At 46.2% G+C, this 21,710-nt stretch overlaps 1 protein-coding gene across 1 annotated transcript; it reads left to right on the forward strand.

The window, feature by feature from the left end:
• The first annotated feature begins 9,284 nt into the window (after positions 1 to 9,284).
• On the forward strand, positions 9,285 to 20,407 carry TMEM120B (transmembrane protein 120B). Its single transcript, XM_054392695.1, has 12 exons — positions 9,285 to 9,353; positions 12,249 to 12,367; positions 13,334 to 13,450; positions 14,208 to 14,267; positions 15,019 to 15,114; positions 16,160 to 16,249; positions 16,888 to 16,953; positions 17,789 to 17,850; positions 18,098 to 18,190; positions 18,890 to 18,954; positions 19,133 to 19,201; positions 20,294 to 20,407. The coding sequence occupies exons 1-12, from the start codon at positions 9,285 to 9,287 to the stop codon at positions 20,405 to 20,407; spliced, it is 1,020 nt and encodes a 339-aa protein (XP_054248670.1).
• Positions 20,408 to 21,710: the final 1,303 nt, after the last annotated feature.

Consider the following 21,710-nt stretch of genomic DNA (forward strand, 5'->3'; position numbering starts at 1 on the left):
ATTGTTCCTGGCTGCAGAGGAAAACAAATGATTGTCAGCAATAAATTAGAGAGAAATTACTAAGGCAGGTACTGGCAGAACAGTATTTTTGAACTGTGTTTTGATACGCAACTGAGATTTGATGGCTGGTTTCAGAGGGGTAAAATAGAGATATAACAAACAGAAAAGAGATATAACAAACCAGCAGTACCTGAGAACAGGCTCCCAGCAGAGTCTGGCCCTTAAGGAAATGTTAAATAGGTCTCAACAAGTTGGGTCTATGGTGGGTATCAGTCTCTACACCTGGCAGAGGTCCTGGGGAGCACAGGGAAAGGCAGCCCCTTTTCAGTGCAGCCAAAACCCTGCTGGGCTCCTTCCCAAGGCCACTCCCCCACCAGCTCTGTGCAAAGCAGGAGCAGTCATTTAAGCAACTTAGAATTTTTTTTTTTGTTTTCTAGGAAATATCTCAGGAGACTGGAAAATATTCACAAGACAGAGTGGGTCGGAGAGTTGGCTAGCATCCTTGGGGGTGCACCAGGAGCTGGGACACTTCATACACCCAGAAGTACCATAACTTAGGTCCCTTTACTGCTAAAGACACCAGTCCTGCAGGTGTCTGGTTAAAAGGGACCCAAACCACAATACTTCTATCTCCCAGGAGGCTGCAGACTCACACAGACCAGGACAAGTGCTAACCAGTCAAGCAAGCCCCCAAGGAGGTTGGTTTTAAAGCAGGAAAAGCAGACAGAGGATGATAGGTACAGTGGAGGGGGCAGGGGGGCCGGCGGGGGATGTAATTCGAGTGTCAGAGTGATGGAGGGAAAGGATCAGTGCAGGGGAAGAGGAGGGAGAAGATGTTCTGACCCATCAGTACAGAGAGCACAGGAAGTGGCACGGTGGTGATCTCTGGGCATTGCTGGTAGAACAGCTGTTCGGCACAGCGGGAATGCTACCATGGGCCAGGAGGCGACAGGAGGTTATAGGAAGCCACTCTTGTAAACCATAAATAAACGCCCAAAGGCGGCTGTAATAAAAACCCCCAAGTTTCTTTGAATGCCGTCAACACCCAGAGCTTGGCTGCAGCCCGGCAGGGTGGGATACTCTCTGATTTCGTCTCCTGAGCTCCCCCTTCTGTCTTGATCTGCCTGGCCGAGCCATATGGAGTAATTTTGCAGCATCTCTGCCTGATCAGTAGAGCAGAGCTCCCGTTCCTGCTGTGCTTCGGGTGCTGGGAAGCTGGAGTGGGGAAAAACATGGAGTTTGGGAAGAGGAGGAAAAGAAACGAGCTTGGGGTCCTTCACAGGGAATAAAAGCTGGAGAGTTCATCCTCAAGTCTTCACATAGTTGTGGGAAATGGTCATGTGACAGCTCTTTGGTGGGATATCGTCACTTAAAAAAGTACTGTGTCCGTGAGGAGCTCTCCTCCCTAAAAACACGGTATGTCCTTACCGTGGGGTCCTGGGAAGTGCAGGCAGGGCTGAGGGGCCTGGCTGGGCACTGCATTGTGAGCTCAGATCCGGGGAGGTTCCTGCCAGGCTGTGGTGGGAGGAAAGGGGCTGGAGAGGGAGTTCCCAGCTGGTTGCTCCCCCATCAGCTGTTGAACACAGGTGTCTCCTCCGCTGACCTCAAGGAGAGGAGGGAAGGTAAGGACCACTATGTTACCAACCCTCAGAGTAGCTGTTTTGGGGATGGAGTAGTCTGTGAGTGCAGAGGATGTTCTGGCAGCTGAACACTACCTACCTGTTTTGGAGATGCTGAGGGTAAGATCTGTTCCTCAGTACGATGGAGTCACAGCCCAGCGCAGGAGATGGATTTTTCTGCAGTGCAAACACAGGACACACCACAGCTGCTAAGTTCCTCCCTCTCCTTTGCATGCCACAGCCCGCAAAGAGCGGAATCTTGCCGTTATTTGCCAAGGGCTGGGGGTGTGCAGGACACAAAGATGCATGTTGCTAACTCATGTCTGTCTTCCCTGTGCTTTGGGAGCAGAAAAGCTGAGCTACAGCTACATGCCCCTACCCTGACACCGGCCATGACCTCCAAGCAGCTCATGGCTGAAAAGGGCTTTTTCCCCACTGCCTCAGCCAGATGGGAGCTTCACCCCACCCCATTACTGCTATCTAACCACTTCTTTAGCACAGATCTTAGGATTAGAAAACCCAGGGAGGATTCCCAGCTTCAGGGGCACCCCCAACACCCCACCATCTGTTTGCTGTGCCCTCTGAGGTACAGATCACCCAGCATGATACAGGCTGGTGAGAGCCATCTTTGCTTGCTGAGACCTCTCCAAATTTATTACAGCTGTGCCAGGTTTGTGTAACTGTTCGTGTAGTTGGTATTTATGTTTTTAGTCACACATAGCCACCTAGAACCATAGAATCATAGAATTGTTAGGGGTGGAAGTGACCTCAAGGATCATCTAGTTCCAATACCCCTGCTATAGGCAGGGACACGTCCCACTGGATCAAGTTGCCCAGAGCCACATCCAGCCTGGCCTTAAAAACCTCCAGGGCTTCTACCACCTCCCTGGACAACCTGTTCCAGTGTCTCACCACCCTCATGGTGTAAAACTTCTTCCTAACATCCAGTCTGAATCTACCCACTTCTAGTTTTCCTCCATTCCTCCTAGTTCTATCACTACCTGACATCCTAAAAAGTCTCTCCCCAGCTTTCTTGTAGGCCCCCTTCAGATACTGGAAGGCCACAATAAGGTCTCCACAGAGCCTTCTCTTCTCCAGCCTGAACAGCATGAACACCTACTACCGGGGCAGAAGGAGGTTCGCAACCAGAGGCAGGTGGTGCAGAGCCCTGGCAACAGCAGCTGCAGCTCTCAGTGCTGACGACTAGAGGCTGCTGCTCCCACGTGTGTTAGTGACTCCTGTGCTGGGGGATGAGGTCTTTGGAGTCCCAGACTCTCCAGACACTGCTCCATGCTCTCACCTTGGAGTTTTATCAGGTCTCTAGTAAAAAGAAGCTTTAGTTTGCATGGCCTTTCTACTTCTCCACACAACTGGAGAGCAATGCAATTTAGTTACAACTATACTTTTTTTTTTTGTTTTCAGTCTTACATCTTAACTTAATGAAGAGCAATGTGAAAAATACACCCACCTGCAGAGAGGAGGCTGCTGGCTGTCCCTGGCAGCACCCTGCCTGTCATCACACCACATCCCACTGTGTGATCTCCACACTGGCTCTGCCTGCACGGTAGCATCCAACTAACCATTACCCAGCCCCAAGGATGCTCTGGGTGAATTCACTCCCTGCATTTACCTCTGCCCCATGGCACTGCCTCGCACCAGGGTCTCTTTTGTTGGCACCTTCCAGCACAGCCAAGCCATCCCCAGCCCTTCCTTGTCCCCATGGCAGCATCTCCTTACAGGATGCTCCTTTTGCTGCTCCTCCCCAACAAGAGCTGGGTGCCAGAGCAGCGACAGGAGGGGACAATTGGGAAAGCTCCTGTGCTCAGTTTGCAAAACAGTCTCAAGTTTGTCCCACGCTCTCCCCAAAACCACCCCATGGGCACCAACCTGTGCTCGGCTGGGTGCTGCCGGCCGCCTTGGCAGCGTCGTCATAGCAACTCAAACAAACTCCTGTGCTCAGGGTGATGGAAGCACGGCTGGGAGAGCTGCCGGAGAGCTGGAGAGGCTGCAGGATGGAGCAGCTGCAGGTTCCTCTGTGGAGGGATGGAGCTGGAGCCAGGTTCCTCTGGGGAGCTGCCGAGCACACGCCACACTCCCAAGTTACATGTCTTTGCGTTAGGGATTATCCTGCAGAACATAAAATGCTGATAAGCAGTGTGTGTTTCTCCTCTGGTTGTTGTGTTATAGGTGCAGCAGCTGGAAATTAAAGTACTGACTACAGTCCTGATGGGTGACAAATAAATCAGCTTTGTGAATGTTGGAAGAAAAAGGAGAAAGTCCCTGAAAATGCACATCAAAAGTCTTAAGAGAAAAATCTGAATAAACCTGACACTAATTCCTTCATCCATTACACTCCTTCTGCAGCCTCAGCAAGCAGAAATTGCCATTATGGCCTTGTGGGTGTCTGTAATAATCTTCCCTAATGGGTACTTAACCATGCACGATTCAAGTATAAAATGCAAGTTCTTGTCTCACTCCTGTAAGCCAAACATATTTAGTTATTCTCATCCTTTTACTGTATTTCTTGTGCACCACATTGCAGGCTGGATGGTAACAATTACGAAGTAAGTGGGGTGAAACAAAGCACTTGTCTCTGTGGAGGTGAGATATAGCTTGGTCTTCCCTGATGTATCAGAAAATTATTTTGATTCACTGAACTCAAATTTTATTTAAAACCTGTGATTCCACTACAGGAGAAGGAAAATCATCAGTAACTAAGAAGTATGGAAAATTTTTGTAAAGGATGTCAGATATGTAGAAAATATAATTCAGCCCAAATGGGAGGGATAAACCTGAACTGACCCAGAAATACCTAACAAAATTCTCTTCTGCTCCCAAGAGCAGTCATTTCAAGGCAGAACACTGAGGTCACTATGAAAAACATGCTCAAAATCCAGAATACAATGGGCTAGGAGAACTTGGCTTTTCCTTGATGCAGTTCCCCTTGTTTTGTCCCTACCTGCCAAACTTTGGCCTCAGATCTCCTTCTTGGCTCTTTAGAAATCTTTCACAGACATTGGTCGCTGCCACTGCGGAGCACCAGCAAAGCCTCCTCCACAGACAGTGATGGGTCTTCAGCTCTGCTGCTGTTGGTACCTTTGCTGCTTCAGTCATCTGGCACTTGGTGAAACTGCACATTTATGCAGGCTGAAAAGAAGCTGTCAAATCCTTGGTGTCAGCTGTGTTGTAACTCGGTCCATCACACTGCCAATACAATCCACTTTTAGCTCTCCACTTCCTTCCAGTTGGGACACACTGAAGAGCAAACCAAGTGAGGGCAGGATGTGTGGGGAAACATGCCCAGAAACACACCGTTTGTGGGGCAAGGTCTATGACATATGATGTGCCTTAATTTTTTTTAATTTTAAAGAGTACTTTTTTTTTTTTAATTAAATAAACCCAAAGGACCTCAGTGTTTCACACTGAAACCAATCATTTCCATTTCACAGTGGGAGAAGACAGCTGCTCCGAGATGAGTTTGCTCACATGAAGCTTGGGGAATCACCCAAGTGAGTGCCCAAACCAACTGAAAACTGTCAGAACCAATAATTTAAGTTTATTCTGGGAACTTTGTAGAATAAATAGAGAAAAAAACATTTAGAGAAACATATGTTGGCATCCTTTAAAGGTGAAGAATGTGACAACAACATACTGTGGAAGTAGGATGCTCAGACGTGTGGTTTATTGCTGCTACATTCAAAAGAAAAGCCAGAGGAAGAGGTGGGAGGGTCTTGGACTCCAACCAAGCTATGTGGGGTTTAGCTGGATGAGCACAGAGTGGCTGCAGCACTGAAGAGGCTTCCCCACTGCTTCGGTTTTAAGAATTATTATTAGCAGGATTTAGGAGGGCTTGAAGTGAAAGGTTTGAGATGTAAACTTCACTGGTTTATTGGCTTAAGAGGCAGCCTTGTGGGAAAGCATTTCTTTAAACCTCTTCCCTCCTTTTTGCTCAGAGCAGCTCTCCCAAGATAAAAACCCCCAAAACACGTTGGTTTTCCATCAAACTAGTTTAAAGTGAGAACCTTAGGTTATTTGAAATGTTCAAGCATTTACACAGTCATGTAAAGTGAAAAGCTAAAGTCTTTGAAGCTGACACTGAGAAGATTTTCTCCTCTGTTGCTGCAGATTTACAGCTAATTGACATACCTAAGATCATCAGATCCAACCTTCTACCCAATACCTCCACGACTACTTCTATTGTCTCAACTGCCTGCAGAAAAGACTGTTCAAAGGCAGAGTTATGATGTTAATTAGGGAAGCTGCCTAAAGCTGAGAATTATTTAATGCACAACTGTAAAGTGCTTTGCAGGACTCTCAATATTGTTTTAAAATGCACAAATCACAGCACAAAGATGGAGGCTGACAAATTTGGTCATACTTTAGCTAATGCCCCATTACAAGACCTTAACTGAGGAATAAATCAGACTAGAAGATGAAGCAGAAGTACTAAATTCCATCTGAAACATGTCCCAAGTATTATTTATCATGCCCTATTGTCACCTAATGTTAGAACAGGGACTCAGACAATGTTGCCCTTTCCTATCTGCACTGTGCTGTAAAGAATTTGTATTTCTAGGACAGAGGGAAAGCATTCAAGGAAACAAGCTCAATTATCCTAACAGAAAAGAACGAATAGAATCTGTTTCAGAAATAATCTGGAGGGTGAAGGAAAAGAGATCACATCTGACTGCATGTATGCAACCACATGTACTTGGATCAGTTTAACACCAAAAGAACAAAGTCACAATTTTGCTGGGATTCTTCATGTGATTTATTAAATCACTTTCTTTGATACGTTTTCTGGCAGTGAAGGGTTGATGAGTTGGAGATTAATTAAGGCAAAGGCAAGTCAGAGATTTTGTATTTGCAGATTTGCTGTACAAAGGCCTTTGAAGATCTCTGACAGTAAAAAGCAGCCAGTCGAAAGCTGTGAGGTTAAATCTGTGAGGCACCTCAGTGGTTTTGGAGTATGTCTTAGTGGCTGTAGAAAGAAAAATTGCAAAAAGCCTGAAAACTGAAAGAAGAAATTAATAGTTAAATAAGATGAATGCTGAGAATGCGGATATGGACATTTCAGTCACTCAGGACCACAGACTGTGACAATTATTATGTGGTTTTTTTTTTTTTATGACTCTTAATTCTGAAATTAGAGTCCTTTTAAAGATGACACATCTAACTAAATTCTGCAGTTTCCATCCTTAGCCAGTAAAATGATATACACTATAATAAACAAGCTCTCTAGATCTAGTTTAAAAAAAAATTCACCATTATCTTATCTTACTTTGGTTTTATTCACAAAGATGTGATTGAAATAATGCGATTACACAAACAGCTTTAATCTCCCAGGAGATGGAAGCAGATTACAGGTAATTCTGAAATCTTTTGTAACTGCACAACATTAAATACTACTAGAGCCAGCTGCACAGCCAGCTGTGCTGCACTCCTGTTATTTGTGTTTAATTAAATTCTTTTGTGGTGTTTGTTTTACATATAATACTGATCTCTTTGATGAATATTAATAATCAGCATGTCTTAGTTAAAAGACCTTGAAAAATTTGTCTGAGGTTGTAGTTACACACAGCCTCACTGTGCTGTGAGGAACAAGAGTTGTTATTGTCAGGAGGTGTAGGGAAGAGGCAGGAAAGTTTTGAATAAAGGGCTGTTGATCCCTTGGTGTGAGGCTGTTCCAGGAGAGCTCTGGGGCCAGCATGGCTCTAAGTGGGAAATGCACATTTCCTGCCTTTGTATGCATAGAAACACAGATCACAGCCCTAAGGAATGAGCCAGCAGGCTGCAGAATTATATCTCAGGAGTCAAACAAATAGTTTTAGAGGTTATTTACAATTTACAATGTATTCTGACCATTTTTCCTAGCAACATAGACTGGGATGTTTGCTTTAGCCACATGCAAAATACTGGATGCTCAGAACTGCAACTGACGGCAGCTGCCTCCTGCTCTTTGACCAGCCCAACCTCTGCCAACCTCACCAAGCATGCTGGCACCCTTCACTCTGGATTCATCCAGGGCTGCAGGAAGATGTCAGCATCCCAGCCTCCCCTAAGCAGGAAAGGGTAAGATGCAGCTGCATTTTCAGGCTGGCTCTGCTTATTACATCAGACTGAACCGAGTGCTCAGTTCAGAGTGTGATGTAATGAGCAGAACAAGCCCTAATAGAATGACATTTTAGGAGTGGCTCCATGATAAATTCAGCTGAGGTGACAGAATAACTGCAAAGGTGGAGCGATTATTTTCACGTGGGAAGGAAAATAATATTGGTGGCAGGGAGTGCTCCAACCTTGCAGCGAACTGGAAAGTTTCAACACGTATCCAGCATGGAATTAAAGCTGTGACCTGAAATATGATTCTTTCACTGCAATCCAAAATTCTGCAAGCTTCCTGGAACATAAGATGTTGTTACACAGGACTGTGGATAAATGCTAGAATTTGGGGAGAATTTAATACAGACATAACAAACTCCTGTGATATTTATGCTAAGTTTATTATTCTACTTCAAGATTATCAAGGCTTGCCATAACATGTTTGATCTTTGGACAATCAGGGACCTCATTGGAGGAGATGAAGGGACAATATAATGTTCCCTGTGGTTGGTGGTTCTTACATCAGCAGCAATCCCCAACCACTGCAAGGTCTGAGCGAGTTTCTCTGGAAACTGAGTGCAAAGGCAGGCAGCAGGTCATGGGGACTGTGTTTCAGATGTTCACCTACACACACATGAGGATACAGAAAGGGCATAAAACGAGGTGTCAGTGCCGACATAGACCTAGAAAGAGAGCAAGGGCAACAAGCACACTGAGGAGAGTCTCTACAGCAAACGTTTTGTTATTTTGGTTTTGTGCTGAATCCAAGGAAATGGGATTCTACAGATGTTCCTTGTGAAAAGACAGAATTGCACTCAGGCTTTACTTTGGCTCACCCTTTATAATTGTTTTTCTTCCACTTTGCCTATTTCCACCCGTTCAAAACAAACCCACGTACATTCCAATCAGCTCAGTACCGACATTTACAGCCTCTGCACCTCCTGCACCTCGCAACGTGCCCTGTGTGTGACTCTCACCGTGAGCTCTTTGGTGCAGGTCCAATTCCCATTTAACTGGTACAGCCCAGAGCTCACGAGGCGCCGCTCCCAGTTTGCCAGCCCGGTCGCCAAGCGGATTTGTTATTATTATAGTAGTAAAAAAAGACGAGGAATCGTCTCGTCATTTACTTTTTCTTGTATTAACAACTCGCTGTGCCCTGGCTTCAGGCGGGTGCTGGGCTGGGCTGCCTCAGCCCGGGTGTGGCCACCGCAGGAGAGCGGGTCCCTCTGTGAGGGGCCGGTCCCCGCAGCCCGGCGGCTTCGCCCGCGCCACACGGAAGGCTTAATTTCCCTTCCCCGAGCCCCCCAGCATGCTCTGAGCTAGAGCCTGAAGGGACACTGCATACAAGCCGTCGGGAGGGGCACGCAGAAACAACCAGACTGAGCGGGGCCGGGCTGCGGGTAGCGGGCGGAGGACGGGGCGGGTTAACGCCACCACGGCGCCGCGCCCAACCCCGCGCGATGACGTCACGGGCGCACGTGGCCCCCGGGCCCGGGTGCGGGCTCGCGCCGCCGCTAGCGGCAGAGCTCGCGCCGCCGGTACCGTGGTCCGTGTCAGCCGCGCGCCATGAGGCTGCAGCTGGAGCGATGCCGGGGCGAGTGGCGGGAGCTGGAGGAGGAGTTCCGGCAGCTGCAGGTGAGGCGGGGAGCGGTGATGGGGGCTCGCTGTCGGTGCGGTGTCGGCACAGCGCTGCGCGGCATCGTGGGGGGCCCCGCTGGCATCGCCAGTAGAGTCGCGCTGGTTGCGTCTGTCGCCCGGGTTTGCTTTGGTCGCTTTGCTGCATGAGGTGGGGAATGGTACCGGGCTCGCCCCCGGGCTTCCCCCGTCGCAGGCCTTGTAGGAGTGGAGCCGGCAGCACGGGGTGCACACCGCCCCTCCCCCCAGCTTCCCGCTGAGCCCTTCCCCGGCATGGAACTTGCGGTGGTGCAGAGGGGCTCAGCCCCTGCTCGTTGCTCTGGGAGAGTCCCGAGTGGGATGCACCCGGCTGGGCCAGGCACACCTGGGGCTTCGGCCACGGGCCTGGGTCAAATCCCGAAGCACAGCGCTGCATGGGTGAGTGTCGCTGCATTGTCCTCAGTACCTCCAGGCAGGTACTCCATGGGACATCCTAGACCAAACCATAGCCATGCTCCGGGGGTGTGCGGTGATCGACCCATGGGGAGGAGGTGCCCATCATGGAAGTAAGGGTGGAGAAGGGGGTCTGTTTTTTTTGTGTCTTACTTCAGAGTTCAGGTTGAGGGCCTGTTAACAGAAGGGAAGGTGGTGGTTGGGTGTTGGTGGGAAATAGCAGCTGGTGTGGGGTTGATCACTTCGTGTGGCCACCAGCCTTTTTGCGGAGCATGCTGCTTAGGTCTGACCTGAACCACTGCAAAATATCACTGACTTATCCTTGTCTCGGCTTGCCCATTTGCAAAATAATGGAGAAATGCTCCTTGGAGGGGTGGTAGCTGCTGGTGGAACAAGCATTGTCCAGTGGTTAGTACTATAAAGGTGAAAAGTTGGAATAAAGTTCATTATCTGAGAGCTTCAGGGCTCACAGGTGGAGTTTGAGGCGGTGTTGAAGAAGAGGGGAACATAGCACTGTCCTGAGAACATGACTCTGCTCCAGCTCATTTGAGATGGTGATGGTGCTTAAATGTGCTTTGGAGAAAGGCTTTGTGCTCCTGAACTGCATTCAAGTCAAAACATGATGTGTTGGGGTAGAAAACCCAACTCTTTAGTTAAACCCAGTGTATGAACATGTAAAGCAGATCTGGATCAGGAAAAAAAGTCCTGCAGTGGGTCCCATAAGTGTGGTTTGAGTCCTGCAAGCAAACAAGCAGGGTTTTGGGAGTGCTGTGGAAAGTAGACCTCCAGGTACCTACAGAAAAGATGAAGCAGTGTGCAGAGTAGGGTAGCTGAATTCTTGTCTGCCCCAAGTCTGCTGGCAAACTGGGTAATCATGGCCCTGGCACTGTAAAACTTCTAAACTTGGGTGCAGAGACAATTCTGATGACTCATGCCTGGGAGCACAACTTGGGCCAACAATACTTTTCTCCCTGATGCTTAGGTCCTTTGTTTTTCAAGACAGATTGTCTCCTATGTGGAGAGACCTGTGGTCAGACCTGACCTTCTGGGCAGGTGTCTGTCCTGTGGGTTGTACTTGTTAATGTAAAGGCAAAGCTGAGTTCCCTGTGCTGTGGGTGGGTCCTCTTTGTAAGTAATTGCTTCTCTTGATAGATAACACTTGCTAGTAGTTATGATCTTTTAAATACCAGTGTCAGTTTGAAATCACTGTCCTGATGGTTTTGTCTAGCAGCAGAATGCACCCACTCTGGACTCACCTGTTTGTGTTTCCCATCAATACTCAAACACTTCTATGGTGAAGAGCTTCTTCCAACCTTTGAACCAGATTTTTAAAAGATGATGTTGTGTGATGTCTAGAGAAGCAGAAGGAGTTACTGTGCAATCTAGGAAGCCCTGAAGTCCTGCCTGTGCTAAGCAAAGCCAAACCAATCCTGACATGATAGAGCTGCAGAGCCTAAGCATGGTTGTTTGGTTATGAAGGTTTTTAAAGGAGCTTGTTTTGTGTTGCTCCTGTAAATAATGAACCAGTCAGGCCCTAGGGAGGAGGGGAGCAAATGGTTGTTTTGTGTGGTTTTACTACCATGTTTATGCTCTGGAAAACCGGTGGTAATTTTCTGTGATCACTGATGAGCTGGTAGATAAAGCAGCCATGCAATTAGCCATTTAACCTATGCCTTTTCTGAGCTTGCAGAGTTGTTAGATCTTAGAATTTGCCTAGAGGACATGGCCTGGAATCTGGTTACCTCTTCTCCAGGTCTCCCTGAACCCAGGAGGTTGGTGAAATCATTGCAAAGGTGGGGAAGAGCAGAGCACATTTATTCCTGCGCAGAGGGAGAGGTGTGAGAGCAGAGGCATCTCAGTGGGCTTGCAGCTGCTAAGTGCATCCTTATCATGGCCAGTCAAACACCAGTTGGGGGTCTTCAGAGGATCAGTGAGCTGTGACAGAAGTTCCTCTGAAGGAGCATCAGGTGCCAAAGGGAGGGGATGGATTAAGGTCTTTTGTAGGTTGCTTGAACATACATAGAGTGGAGATAGCAATAGTTGTCAGAAGGGGTCTAAACCCCCAGGTCCTTGGCTGGTTTTGTGGGTTGTTTGTTTTTGTTACCTTGTTTTTTTTTCTCTCTGGGTCTTTGTGTTTCTTCTCTCTGATTTCACCGCTCATTTGATGGGGATCAAATGGAGGATTAGGGCTTCATTACAGAATAGGATGGGAAAAGTGGGAAAGCTCATTAGAGCAAGTGAGTGCAGAGGGTGCTCTTTGTTTTGCAGGAATTTCATTAATGTCTGTTTAAACCATGTTGGATCTACACTGGTTTGACATTGCCCCCTGCTTGGTTGTTTGCAGGGGTGACTGCTGACTCCCCAAAACCTGAAGTTTTGCTTGCTTCCTTCAGAGGCAAGGACCAAATGCAATGTGTAACCTAGAAGGGCTCTGCCTACCAACCATCTCCTCTTCACCTGCAGGAAACACACAAAGTTTACAGGCAGAAACTGGAAGAAGTCACTAGCTTGCAGACAGCCTGCAGCAGCTCCATACATCGGCAGAAGAAGACACTAAGGGATCTGAAGCACAGCCTGCAACGGTAATGTGAGACCTGGAGGAGGGTAGAGGAGGCAGGGATGGGATGTTTCTTCTTTCCCAAGGGATGAAATATACAAGGTTTTGGCATTTTAATATGCATTGTGTGATGATTTTGCTCCATATTATTCTTGAGTCACCTCCATCTATCTCAGCCAGGTAAGATGTTTAGAACCCCATGAAAGATGGAGTTCTGTAAATAACAGAAGATTTTGGAGAGTGGGTTTACATCCTTGCAGTGTGTGCTACACATTGCAGAAACATACAGCTTTTGCCCTTCATATTTTGCTGGGTGGGCAAAACATTGTTCCCTAAGCTGTGCAGGAGGAGCAGTATCAGTCCTTGAACCTGATGGTGTAACTCACTCCTGTCTGGATTTCCAGAAGGGAACCTCTTCCTCTGCTTGGCTGGTCCCTGGGAGCAGCGGGCTGAATTCCTTGTGTGCAGATCCGAAAGCACCCACTCTGGCATTATGGGTTGCTTACACTGCTGTGCTCTGCTCTCTGTTCTACATTAATTGGTAAACCCACAGTTTGTCATTAAATCATCATCTCTGTGTTTTGTTACATCCCAAAGTCTTTCATGCCTGAAGAGCTGCAGCCTCTGCAAGGGCAGTGCCTGAAACCATGCAGAAAGATCACAAAATAGAAGGAGTTGCTGCAGAAAAGCATGATATTCCTCGAGTGCTTTGCTAGGGAAGAAGCTACACATCCTGTCACTGAGCTGAGATGAAAAGAGAAGCTGATTTATAATCCAGCTGGTTGAAATAACCTAGAGCAGCATAAACCAGGCAGTGAAATAAAACCATGGTCAGCCAAATGATGGTGCAGAAATAGAGGAGCAAAAGCAGGCAATGGCATTTAACTCACACAGCTTCTCAACAGCATGGATTTTAAAACATTATTTTTCCTTTTAACTAAGAAGGAGGTAAAAATATAAATAGGAATCTCTTGTTTCTGTGTTCTTGCAGGTGCAAGCACAAAGCAAGTCCTGAAGAATTTGCTCTTATTCAGGAGATCAGTACCCAGATCAAGGAGAGGCAAAATGCCTTCTTTGACATGGAAGCCTACCTGCCAAAGAAGAATGGGTATGTGTTTCTGTGGGGAGGGGTGTGCTCCAGGAAGCTGATTTTCTAGGTGTTGTTGAGGATAATGTGCATAAAGGGATACATGTAAAACTGGATTAGTCATAAACCTCTTGCTGAGCTGTTTCTGTCAGTTGCAGACAGAATTTATTAGCTGGAAGTGTATGTGAATGTGCTGTGTGCAGGCAGGGCAGGTTCTTTGTTAAAACAAAAGTAACTGTGTTGGTGAGAGGTTGTGCAATTCACTGCTTCACACTGATGTTCTTCTGTGTTAATGTTTCTAAGGCTAAATCAGCACAAAAATTTTCTTTTTTTTCTCTTCTTTTTTTTTTTCCTGAATAGCATTTTCAACTGACTTTAATTTTATACTTTGCTCCAAGTGGGGTTGCTAGGACGTTTCTTCCAGTTGGCGAAGGCTGCACAATGGTGCAGCCCCTTAAAAGTTTCTGTCTTTAACTTTTCTTCCAATTTCTCCATTATTTTAGGGTTGGAGCAGTGCACATTATGTTTCTTGCCCTTAGACTGTAGTGCAGAAGAGGGACCAGGGGAATAAACGTTTTCTCTAGCTTCTTGAAACTGCTGATCAGTCTTCCACATTTAAAACCTCTTCTGTAGTCTCTTCCACTTTGCCTTAATTAAAACCTACACCAAACATGGCTTTGGCAGGTTTGCCAGTCTCTTCAATTCCAATCTGGTCTTCCTGCAGTGTTCAAATAAAACAACTGATGTGGGTCTCTGCTCTTGTTTTTTTGTCTTCCAGCCTGTACTTAAATCTGGTGCTGGGAAACGTGAATGTAACTCTCCTGAGTAACCAAGCAAAGTAAGTGAGAGTTTCAATGCAAGTTTGGGTTTCTCTGAAGCCAGCTGTGGATATGGACTGAAGTTGTAGAATCATAGAATGCATTGGGCTGGAAAGAACTCTTAAAGGTTGTCTTGTCCAACCCACCTGCAGTGAGCAGGGACATCTCCAACTAGACTGTGTTGCTCAGGGCTCCATCAAATTTCACCTTGAATGTCTCCGGGGATGGGGCCTCCACCACATCTCTGGACAACCTGTTCCAGTATTTCACTGTTGTCATTATGGTCCAGAGGAGAGAATGGATTTCTCTTAGATTTGATAAAAGATGAAACAGGTTGAAGAATTCAGACTGTGACACAAGGCCAAGCTAAAGCCTCACAAGCTCTGATGGATTCTGTCCATCGTTTGCTTTTAAACCTGGCTTGCTGCCTTTAGGGGAAGGTTGCTGTGAAAATGGTATTGTGACTTCTAGGCATACAGTGCTCCAGAAAATGGAGAATATTTTATTTTTAAATCTTACCATGCCAACCCAGAAACCAGCTCTTATGTACTTAAGCCGTTGAGTTGTCCTGCAGCCTAATGGCCATGCAGCCTAGATGGGCCCTGCAGGCAGAATGCTACCTTTCCCCAGCCCCTGGTGTTTTAAAGGTTTCAAGCAAAAGCTCATGTCTCTGGGCTTGGCATGTGGATTTGCATCTGGTTTGAAAAATGTGAAGCCACATTTGCATAAAACACCCTTTTGTGTCCATAAACGATGGCTGTTGCCTTCCAGGTTTGCCTACAAGGACGAGTATGAAAAGTTCAAACTTTATCTGACTATAATCTTGTTACTCGGGGCTGTCACCTGCAGGTTTATTCTCCACTATAGGTAAGCCTGTGTTTTGACTTCTAATCCAGAATTTTGAATAAAAACATGCTGAGTCTGAGCTAACTGTTCTCCTCTGTTAAGTATGGTGTGATGGGCTCTGGCACCGTTTTAGGCTTTGAGTGGTTGGACAGCAGGACAGCTTTTGCACCTCTTCACCACCAGCAGGACCTGTATTTTAACTACTTGCTTTTCCTTTTTTAACTTCTTTTTTCAAGTCTCTTGTAACAGAGAACTTCCACCATCCTATTTTCCGATCTCTTGGTTTTCTGGCATCATGCTGTGCTTGGGAATAAGCGGTTGGCTTTGCTCCTGGGTTGTCCCATGCAAGGGCCAGCACCATGCTGCAGCCTCTGGTTGTAACCACAGCAAGAGAGGATTTGCATGAAATGATCAGATCTGAAATGTTATCTCTACGTCATGATAAAGTATCTGAGCACCAACAAGCTTCTGCTATTCAATTTTGCTTACAAAAACCCAGCAAGGTATTGGAGCTGGGCACTTCACTGAGGGAAGCTTGAGTTGAGTGCAGGATTGTACCAGCCATAGAGGGTGCCATGAATCTTCTCGGCTTCAGGAGTTTGCAAAGGGCAAAATAAAGTTGTTGGGGTATTTTTGCCTTCAGAGTGTAATGCTCCTCTGCTCTTTTAGTTGATTGGATTTGTATAGATCTAATGGAATCTCCTCATTGAATTAGCCTGGAAATGCCTCTCTAAATTGGATCATCCTCTGCTTCCATCATGCTTTCTCTCCTTCAGAAGGAATTAATGTAATCTCCGCATACCTGCTTATTGGCTGAAGATCTGCAGTGTAATATCAGGGTACACGTTCTGGAGGAGAGGAGTCTGAGCCTGGTGGTGCTGCTGCTGTGTGCAGTTCTGTATCTGGATTAGAGATGTTCAGGGTAGGGGCTTTGTGTCCCTGGCCTTACTTGGAGAGGTTTTCATCTGCCCAATGGGAGGGAGAAAGAATAGAGACTTTTTTTTTTCCCAGTATGCCTTTAAAATTAACACTTTTTTTTTTCAAACTGTGGTTTTTGGTGTCACAGGGTGACAGATGAAGTGTTCAACTTTCTATTAGTGTGGTATTACTGCACGCTGACGATACGGGAAAGCATTCTCATCAGCAATGGATCCAGGTACTGTGCCTCCTGCCAAACCACTTAAAGCATGAATTGTCTTTAAAATAAGAACAAATCCCAGTGATTCAGCTGCTGTCCTGTGTTGGAGGTCACACACCTTTGATTGGAAATGCCCCCAATTAGCCCATCCTGTTGGCTTAGTTTTTCAAAGCAGTGCCGTCCACTGGGGCAGCTCTTGATTCTGCCTCACTACAGCTTTTGCTCACTTTAATTTTCTGAGCTTTCTCCAGTGTTTATGTCTGGAGGAAAGGGCCAACTCAACAGGAAGGACTTGGACATGTCACTGATTGCATGGGACAGCAAAGCGAAAGGGTGTATGGGCTGAAACTTGTGCATCATTAGTCACTGTAGTACCTTGTGCTGTGGGGACTGCTGCTTCTCACTCTGTTGAAGAGCTTGTGGGAGCACATGAGATGTGACCCAGTGCTGAGGCTCTTTCCAGCAGTCATGGATTCATGTCTCCAACTAAGCCATGTTGCCAGGATAGTGTTTCCACAGCACCCTTTCTGCTTGAGTTGGGCTGCCTGTTTTGTTCCCAGTTCCTCCTCCTCCAAGTCAGGATCATTTTTTTGTTTTTAAAGCCAGACTTTAAAATCCAAGTTTCTCACCTAACTGCCACATTTTTGTCTGTTCAGGATCAAAGGCTGGTGGGTGTCTCATCACTACGTCTCCACATTCCTGTCTGGAGTAATGTTAACATGGTGAGTCTGCTCTCACCTACTCAAGGTGCTTCAAATTTATTTCAAAGTGTTTGCATCATCTGACTGTTTAAATTCAGCAGGACCACAAAGCTATGTGGGCCATGTGGGCACATGGCAAAGCATCAGACTTAATATTTGTCTGATGTTTCACATGTTTTCAGTGATAAATACAACAGCACAAGTTTGTATTTTCATTGGTTTAAAAGAAAGAAACCCAAACCCCAAGCAGTAGTTGCACTGGTAGGAGACTTGCAGAGATTTTGGTACTAGTTTAAACAGCAGCACTTGGCTTTAGAGGGAGAATACCACAAAATGAATGTTTGGTGGCTTTACTGAACCCAGGTGACAGCCAGAAATGCAAGTTACCTTCTCATGCGTGCTGTTGTTGGTTGAACCACAGTGATGCACCCCACATGTGGGCCCCATGCAATCTGCTCAGCTTTGCCATGAACCGAACAGTTTACAATTTAAAAAGGTTTCAAAACAACAAATGTTTTTGTTCCTGAATCTGGAAGGGGATGACATAGTGATGGGAGCAGAAGGCTCCCTGCCCTCTGCCTGTACTGAACTATCCTTAGGAGGAGCACAACACCACAGGGGTTTTTAATTAGGGGAAGCCTAATCAATGGGAGTGTTTCCTACAGACCAAAGTTGTGCTGTGTAGCTGTATCACCCTGTCTGGGCTCCCAGTGGAGTGGAGTGGGCTGGGTACCAGCTGCTTGCTTTGTTTGCTAATGGGATACAGCTTGGCAGGGAAGGGGAAGGGCAAGGGCAAGGGCATGGCATTGCATGACTTTTATCAAACAAATAAACCTCTTTTGTGTTTTGCTTCCAGGCCAGATGGACTCATGTATCAGATGTTTCGCAGCCAGTTTTTAGCATTTTCAATATTTCAGAGTGAGTATTTCTTACCTTGCTAACTCATGGCATAAAATCAATTTGTATCTTACATGACTAGGAGGAAACACTTCTGCTTTGTAAATACTGAAGTACTAAACTGTAGGAATATAAAGCTTGCATGCAAACATGCAATGTACAAATACAAACAATAACTAAATGTTGTTAGATTAAATGTTACTAAAATAGTTGGATATGTTGATCATACTTCTGAACAGCCAGTGCAATGATGTTTTATCTCCTCCAGGTTGTGTGCAGTTCCTACAGTATTATTACCAAAGGGGTTGCCTTTACAGACTCCGTGCTTTAGGGGAGAGAAACCACTTGGACCTTACAGTGGGTGAGGTTTGCTGCAGTGCTTTCTTTTTAAGGTTTTTGCAGAGGTTTTAGATGCAGCAGGAGGGAGAGGAGAGAGCTCTTTGCCCTTCTGATAGCGAGCTTTGCAGAGCTGCCATCCCCCTGCCCTGCTGCCTGTGTCCTGAATTAGGAAGGGGAGTGAGGATTTTATCTCCTCCTCCACTACAGTGGGTTGGGGACAGAGGGCTCTGATCTCTGTCAGCTCTTGAGAGAGTTAAGATGGAGGTTTTGGTCATCCTCATCTTCGTCCTCCTCTCATTACCATACCTTAGTATAATTATTTAGCAGGTCCTGTTGTGACAGGACAAGAGGTGACAGTTTTAAACTAAAAGAGGGAGATTCAGATTAGATGGAAGGGTATTTTTACACTGAGGGTGGTGAAACATTGGCCTGGGTTGCCCAGAGAGGTGGTAGATGCCCCATCCCTGGAACGATTCCAGGTCAGGTTGGATGGGGTTCTGAGCAACCTGCTTTAGTTGAAGGTGTTGTTCACTGCAGGGGGGCTGAACTTTAAATGTCCCTTCCCACCCAAATCATGCCACGATTCTATCCATGATATTTTAAATTGGCTGGCTATTGTGGAGCAGGATGGGAATAGCTTTATGGGATTGTCTGGTGGAGAGAGCTGCAGTGCTGGTCGTGGCTCTTCTGTGCTCACTCTCTGCCTCTTAACCTTTTCCAGAAGGATTTCAGTCCTGGATGTGGCGGGGGCTGACGTTTCTCCTTCCCTTCTTGTTCTTTGGGCATGTAAGTTGGGCAGTGCCATACCTCCCTCCTATACCGGGTCTGTGAGGGTCTGCCACCGAGGCTGCAGCACCATGGAAGGGTGCTTTGGACCATGTGCACCCGTGGCAAATGTTTCTAAGGTTCTTCTTTTGTTAATAATAAAATTGCCCTTTTTTTGCCCCCCCCCCCCCCTTTGTAGTTCTGGCAGCTATATAATGCAATCACACTGTTCGGATTGTCGAGGCATGAGGAGTGCAAAGAATGGCAGGTGGGTGTTGGTTCTGCTCAGAAAATCACAGAGCAGGGAGAGGGAGTGTTTAACTACAGCCTTAGAGAGATGTTGTGGGCAGCTGACCTCATCTAAATATCTCGGGGTGGTGTGGCACAGAGCCTGTACAACAGAACTCAAACCAAATATGGGTTACTGTAGGGAAGTTCGCAACCCGTGGGTGACCACACAAACTGGAAGGCAGAGCATGCCGGGGGAAGGAAATACCTGTGGGTAAAGCTCTCCATATCATTCACGTGCATTAACTAGCAATGGCTGCTGAGTTGCTTGTGGCTCTATAGCTGATCCATGGGTTACACATACAAAAATAGGGTAACAATTATGACAGTGAATCACTTTTAAAAACCTCTTACCCACGTTATTGCCTCAGTGTTAGGGATCCTGCCACTTGTTTTCTCTGTTGCTGTCACTCATCAAACATGCCTATCCCAATTTCCAGCTGTACAGTACACAGAATTACAGACCTGTCAGGGTTGGAAGGGACCTCAAAGATCATCCAGTTCCAACCTCCCTGCCATGGGCAGGGACACCTCACACTAGATCAGGTTGCTCAGAGCCCCATCCAGCCTGGCCTTAAAAACTTTCAGGGATCCTCTTGTCAATCCAGGCTGGACCACATCGTGTTCAGTGATGCAGATAATCTGATGAGTTTTATTTTAGTCAGATCTTGCTGTAATTTGTGTGCTGACTTGGTTCAGGAGGAACACACCTTCCTGCAGAAATGAGTCATTCCCCTGTACCTGTGCCACTTCTGTTTGTGCTACAAGCAAGCTCATCAAAGTTAAATCTGTTAGATTGGATTTAAGGTTTTGATTTTACTGCCTGGTAGAGTCCAGAAGTGTTGAATATGATCCATGTTGTACTGTTAAAAATAGTAAATGCTACTTAAATGATCATGATAAAAATAGACTTCCTGTTAACCCACACAGCTGGATGTGTGGAGATGTATTCGGCTGCATGTATCCTATCTCTGTTAATGGATCCCTGGACTTTTCAGCCAAGCCCCATCAGACCTCACCTGTGTGTGGCCAAGGCAGCACTGTCACCTTCTCTCTCTCCTTCTCCCCTCAGGTTTTTGTGTTGGCTTTCACGTTTCTGCTGCTCTTCCTTGGGAACTTCCTCACTACTCTCAAAGTGGTGCACACTAAACTCCAGAAAAACAAAGACAAAATGAAAAAGCTGTGACCCCCTGTCCCCAGCCTGCTGGCTGCTGTCCTTCTGCCCACAGCAAGCACTGGGTTTGGGATGGATCCTGCTAAACACCAGCTATATGATGGGATGGACTTGGAAGGAATCATCCATCCCTGTATTTGGTGAAGGGCATGGACTCTGCCAGCACAGACTCAGTATTAATGAAAGCATGGCTCTCCAGTCTGCAGTCCTGCTATTTATGTATATTTAATACCAAATCTCTTTGCTTTTGGCTTATTTCTTTTCTGTATATAGAGCAGCATGCACCTGCCTGGTGAAGCACCAGCATTGGGAGAATGTGAGATCTACTGTAATTCCAATTCTGGAATGATATTTAACACTTTCCAGTTTTATTATTTAAATTCTGGGTATTGGATTTGCAAAGGTTTATGAACATTCCAAGCTTGATCAGTAATACAGACCAAATGCTGTTTTTAAATGCATTTATTTAAAGCATATTTTCAGTGGCAATACTAACCTATGTGTACTGTGAAAAAACAACCACCCATCTTTGTATCATCCTGCTGCTATATACAGATTGAAAAAGCTATTAAAAAAAAAAAAAACAAAACACAAACCTTTTGAAAACAAAAATAAGCAAAGGCAGGTTTTTAAAGGGTGGGGAAGTCTGCTCATCCTCTTCCAGGGAGACCAGGTCATCTGTCCTGCCCTAGGAAAGACCTAAAATAAACCAAAATAAACCATTCAAGATGCAGCTGCTTCAGCCCCTTTTTACTGACAAATGCCCTTCGAGTTGGTTTCTCAGGACACTGTTTCTCCTTATAAAATGGCCTTGCTCAGTAGCAGTAAGTGCAGTTGTACTTAGGTTTCTGGTTTCAGTATTTTTTGCTTCTAGTGCCATTCTGGAAAGGGGAGGACAGGCTCAGCAGAAAAAATACTTTATTTAGTTGCTGCACTTGTACCAGTAATTAAGGGAATATAAACATTGGTACAGGAGGATGGCAGAGGACAAATACCTGACTGCCATCCTGCTGAACTCCTCGTGCTGTTTCAACTTCCTCATTCAAATAAGCTTGTTTTGGGGGCTGTGCCATTGGTACCTGCTAAAGCCAAATGTAGTGTTGCAAACTGTTTCACATGGTGAAGACTTCCTCTGAGTGAGCACAAAGCCTGAATGGGGCAGAGTGTGCCCTGATGCTGCCCTTCTCTCCATAAACATGCTCATGAAGAAATCTATATGCACTATGGCCTTGAAACAGTTTCATCAATCTTTCTGTGGCTGCAAGATTGGCAAAATTCCCTTGACACAATCATTGTCCTGTGGGCATGAACAATA

Source organism: Indicator indicator, chromosome 26, assembly GCF_027791375.1.
Source record: "Indicator indicator isolate 239-I01 chromosome 26, UM_Iind_1.1, whole genome shotgun sequence".
Lineage (NCBI taxonomy): Eukaryota > Metazoa > Chordata > Aves > Piciformes > Indicatoridae > Indicator > Indicator indicator.

Excerpts from the sequence above, each read along its gene's own strand:
- TMEM120B (XM_054392695.1), top strand. The coding sequence starts at position 9,285 with ATGAGGCTGCAGCTGGAGCGATGCCGGGGCGAGTGGCGGGAGCTGGAG. Across the intron at positions 17,851-18,097 it reads AGCATTTTCAATATTTCAGA|GTTGTGTGCAGTTCCTACAG; the intron begins GTGAGTATTTCT and ends TATCTCCTCCAG. Across the intron at positions 19,202-20,293 it reads AGGAGTGCAAAGAATGGCAG|GTTTTTGTGTTGGCTTTCAC; the intron begins GTGGGTGTTGGT and ends TTCTCCCCTCAG.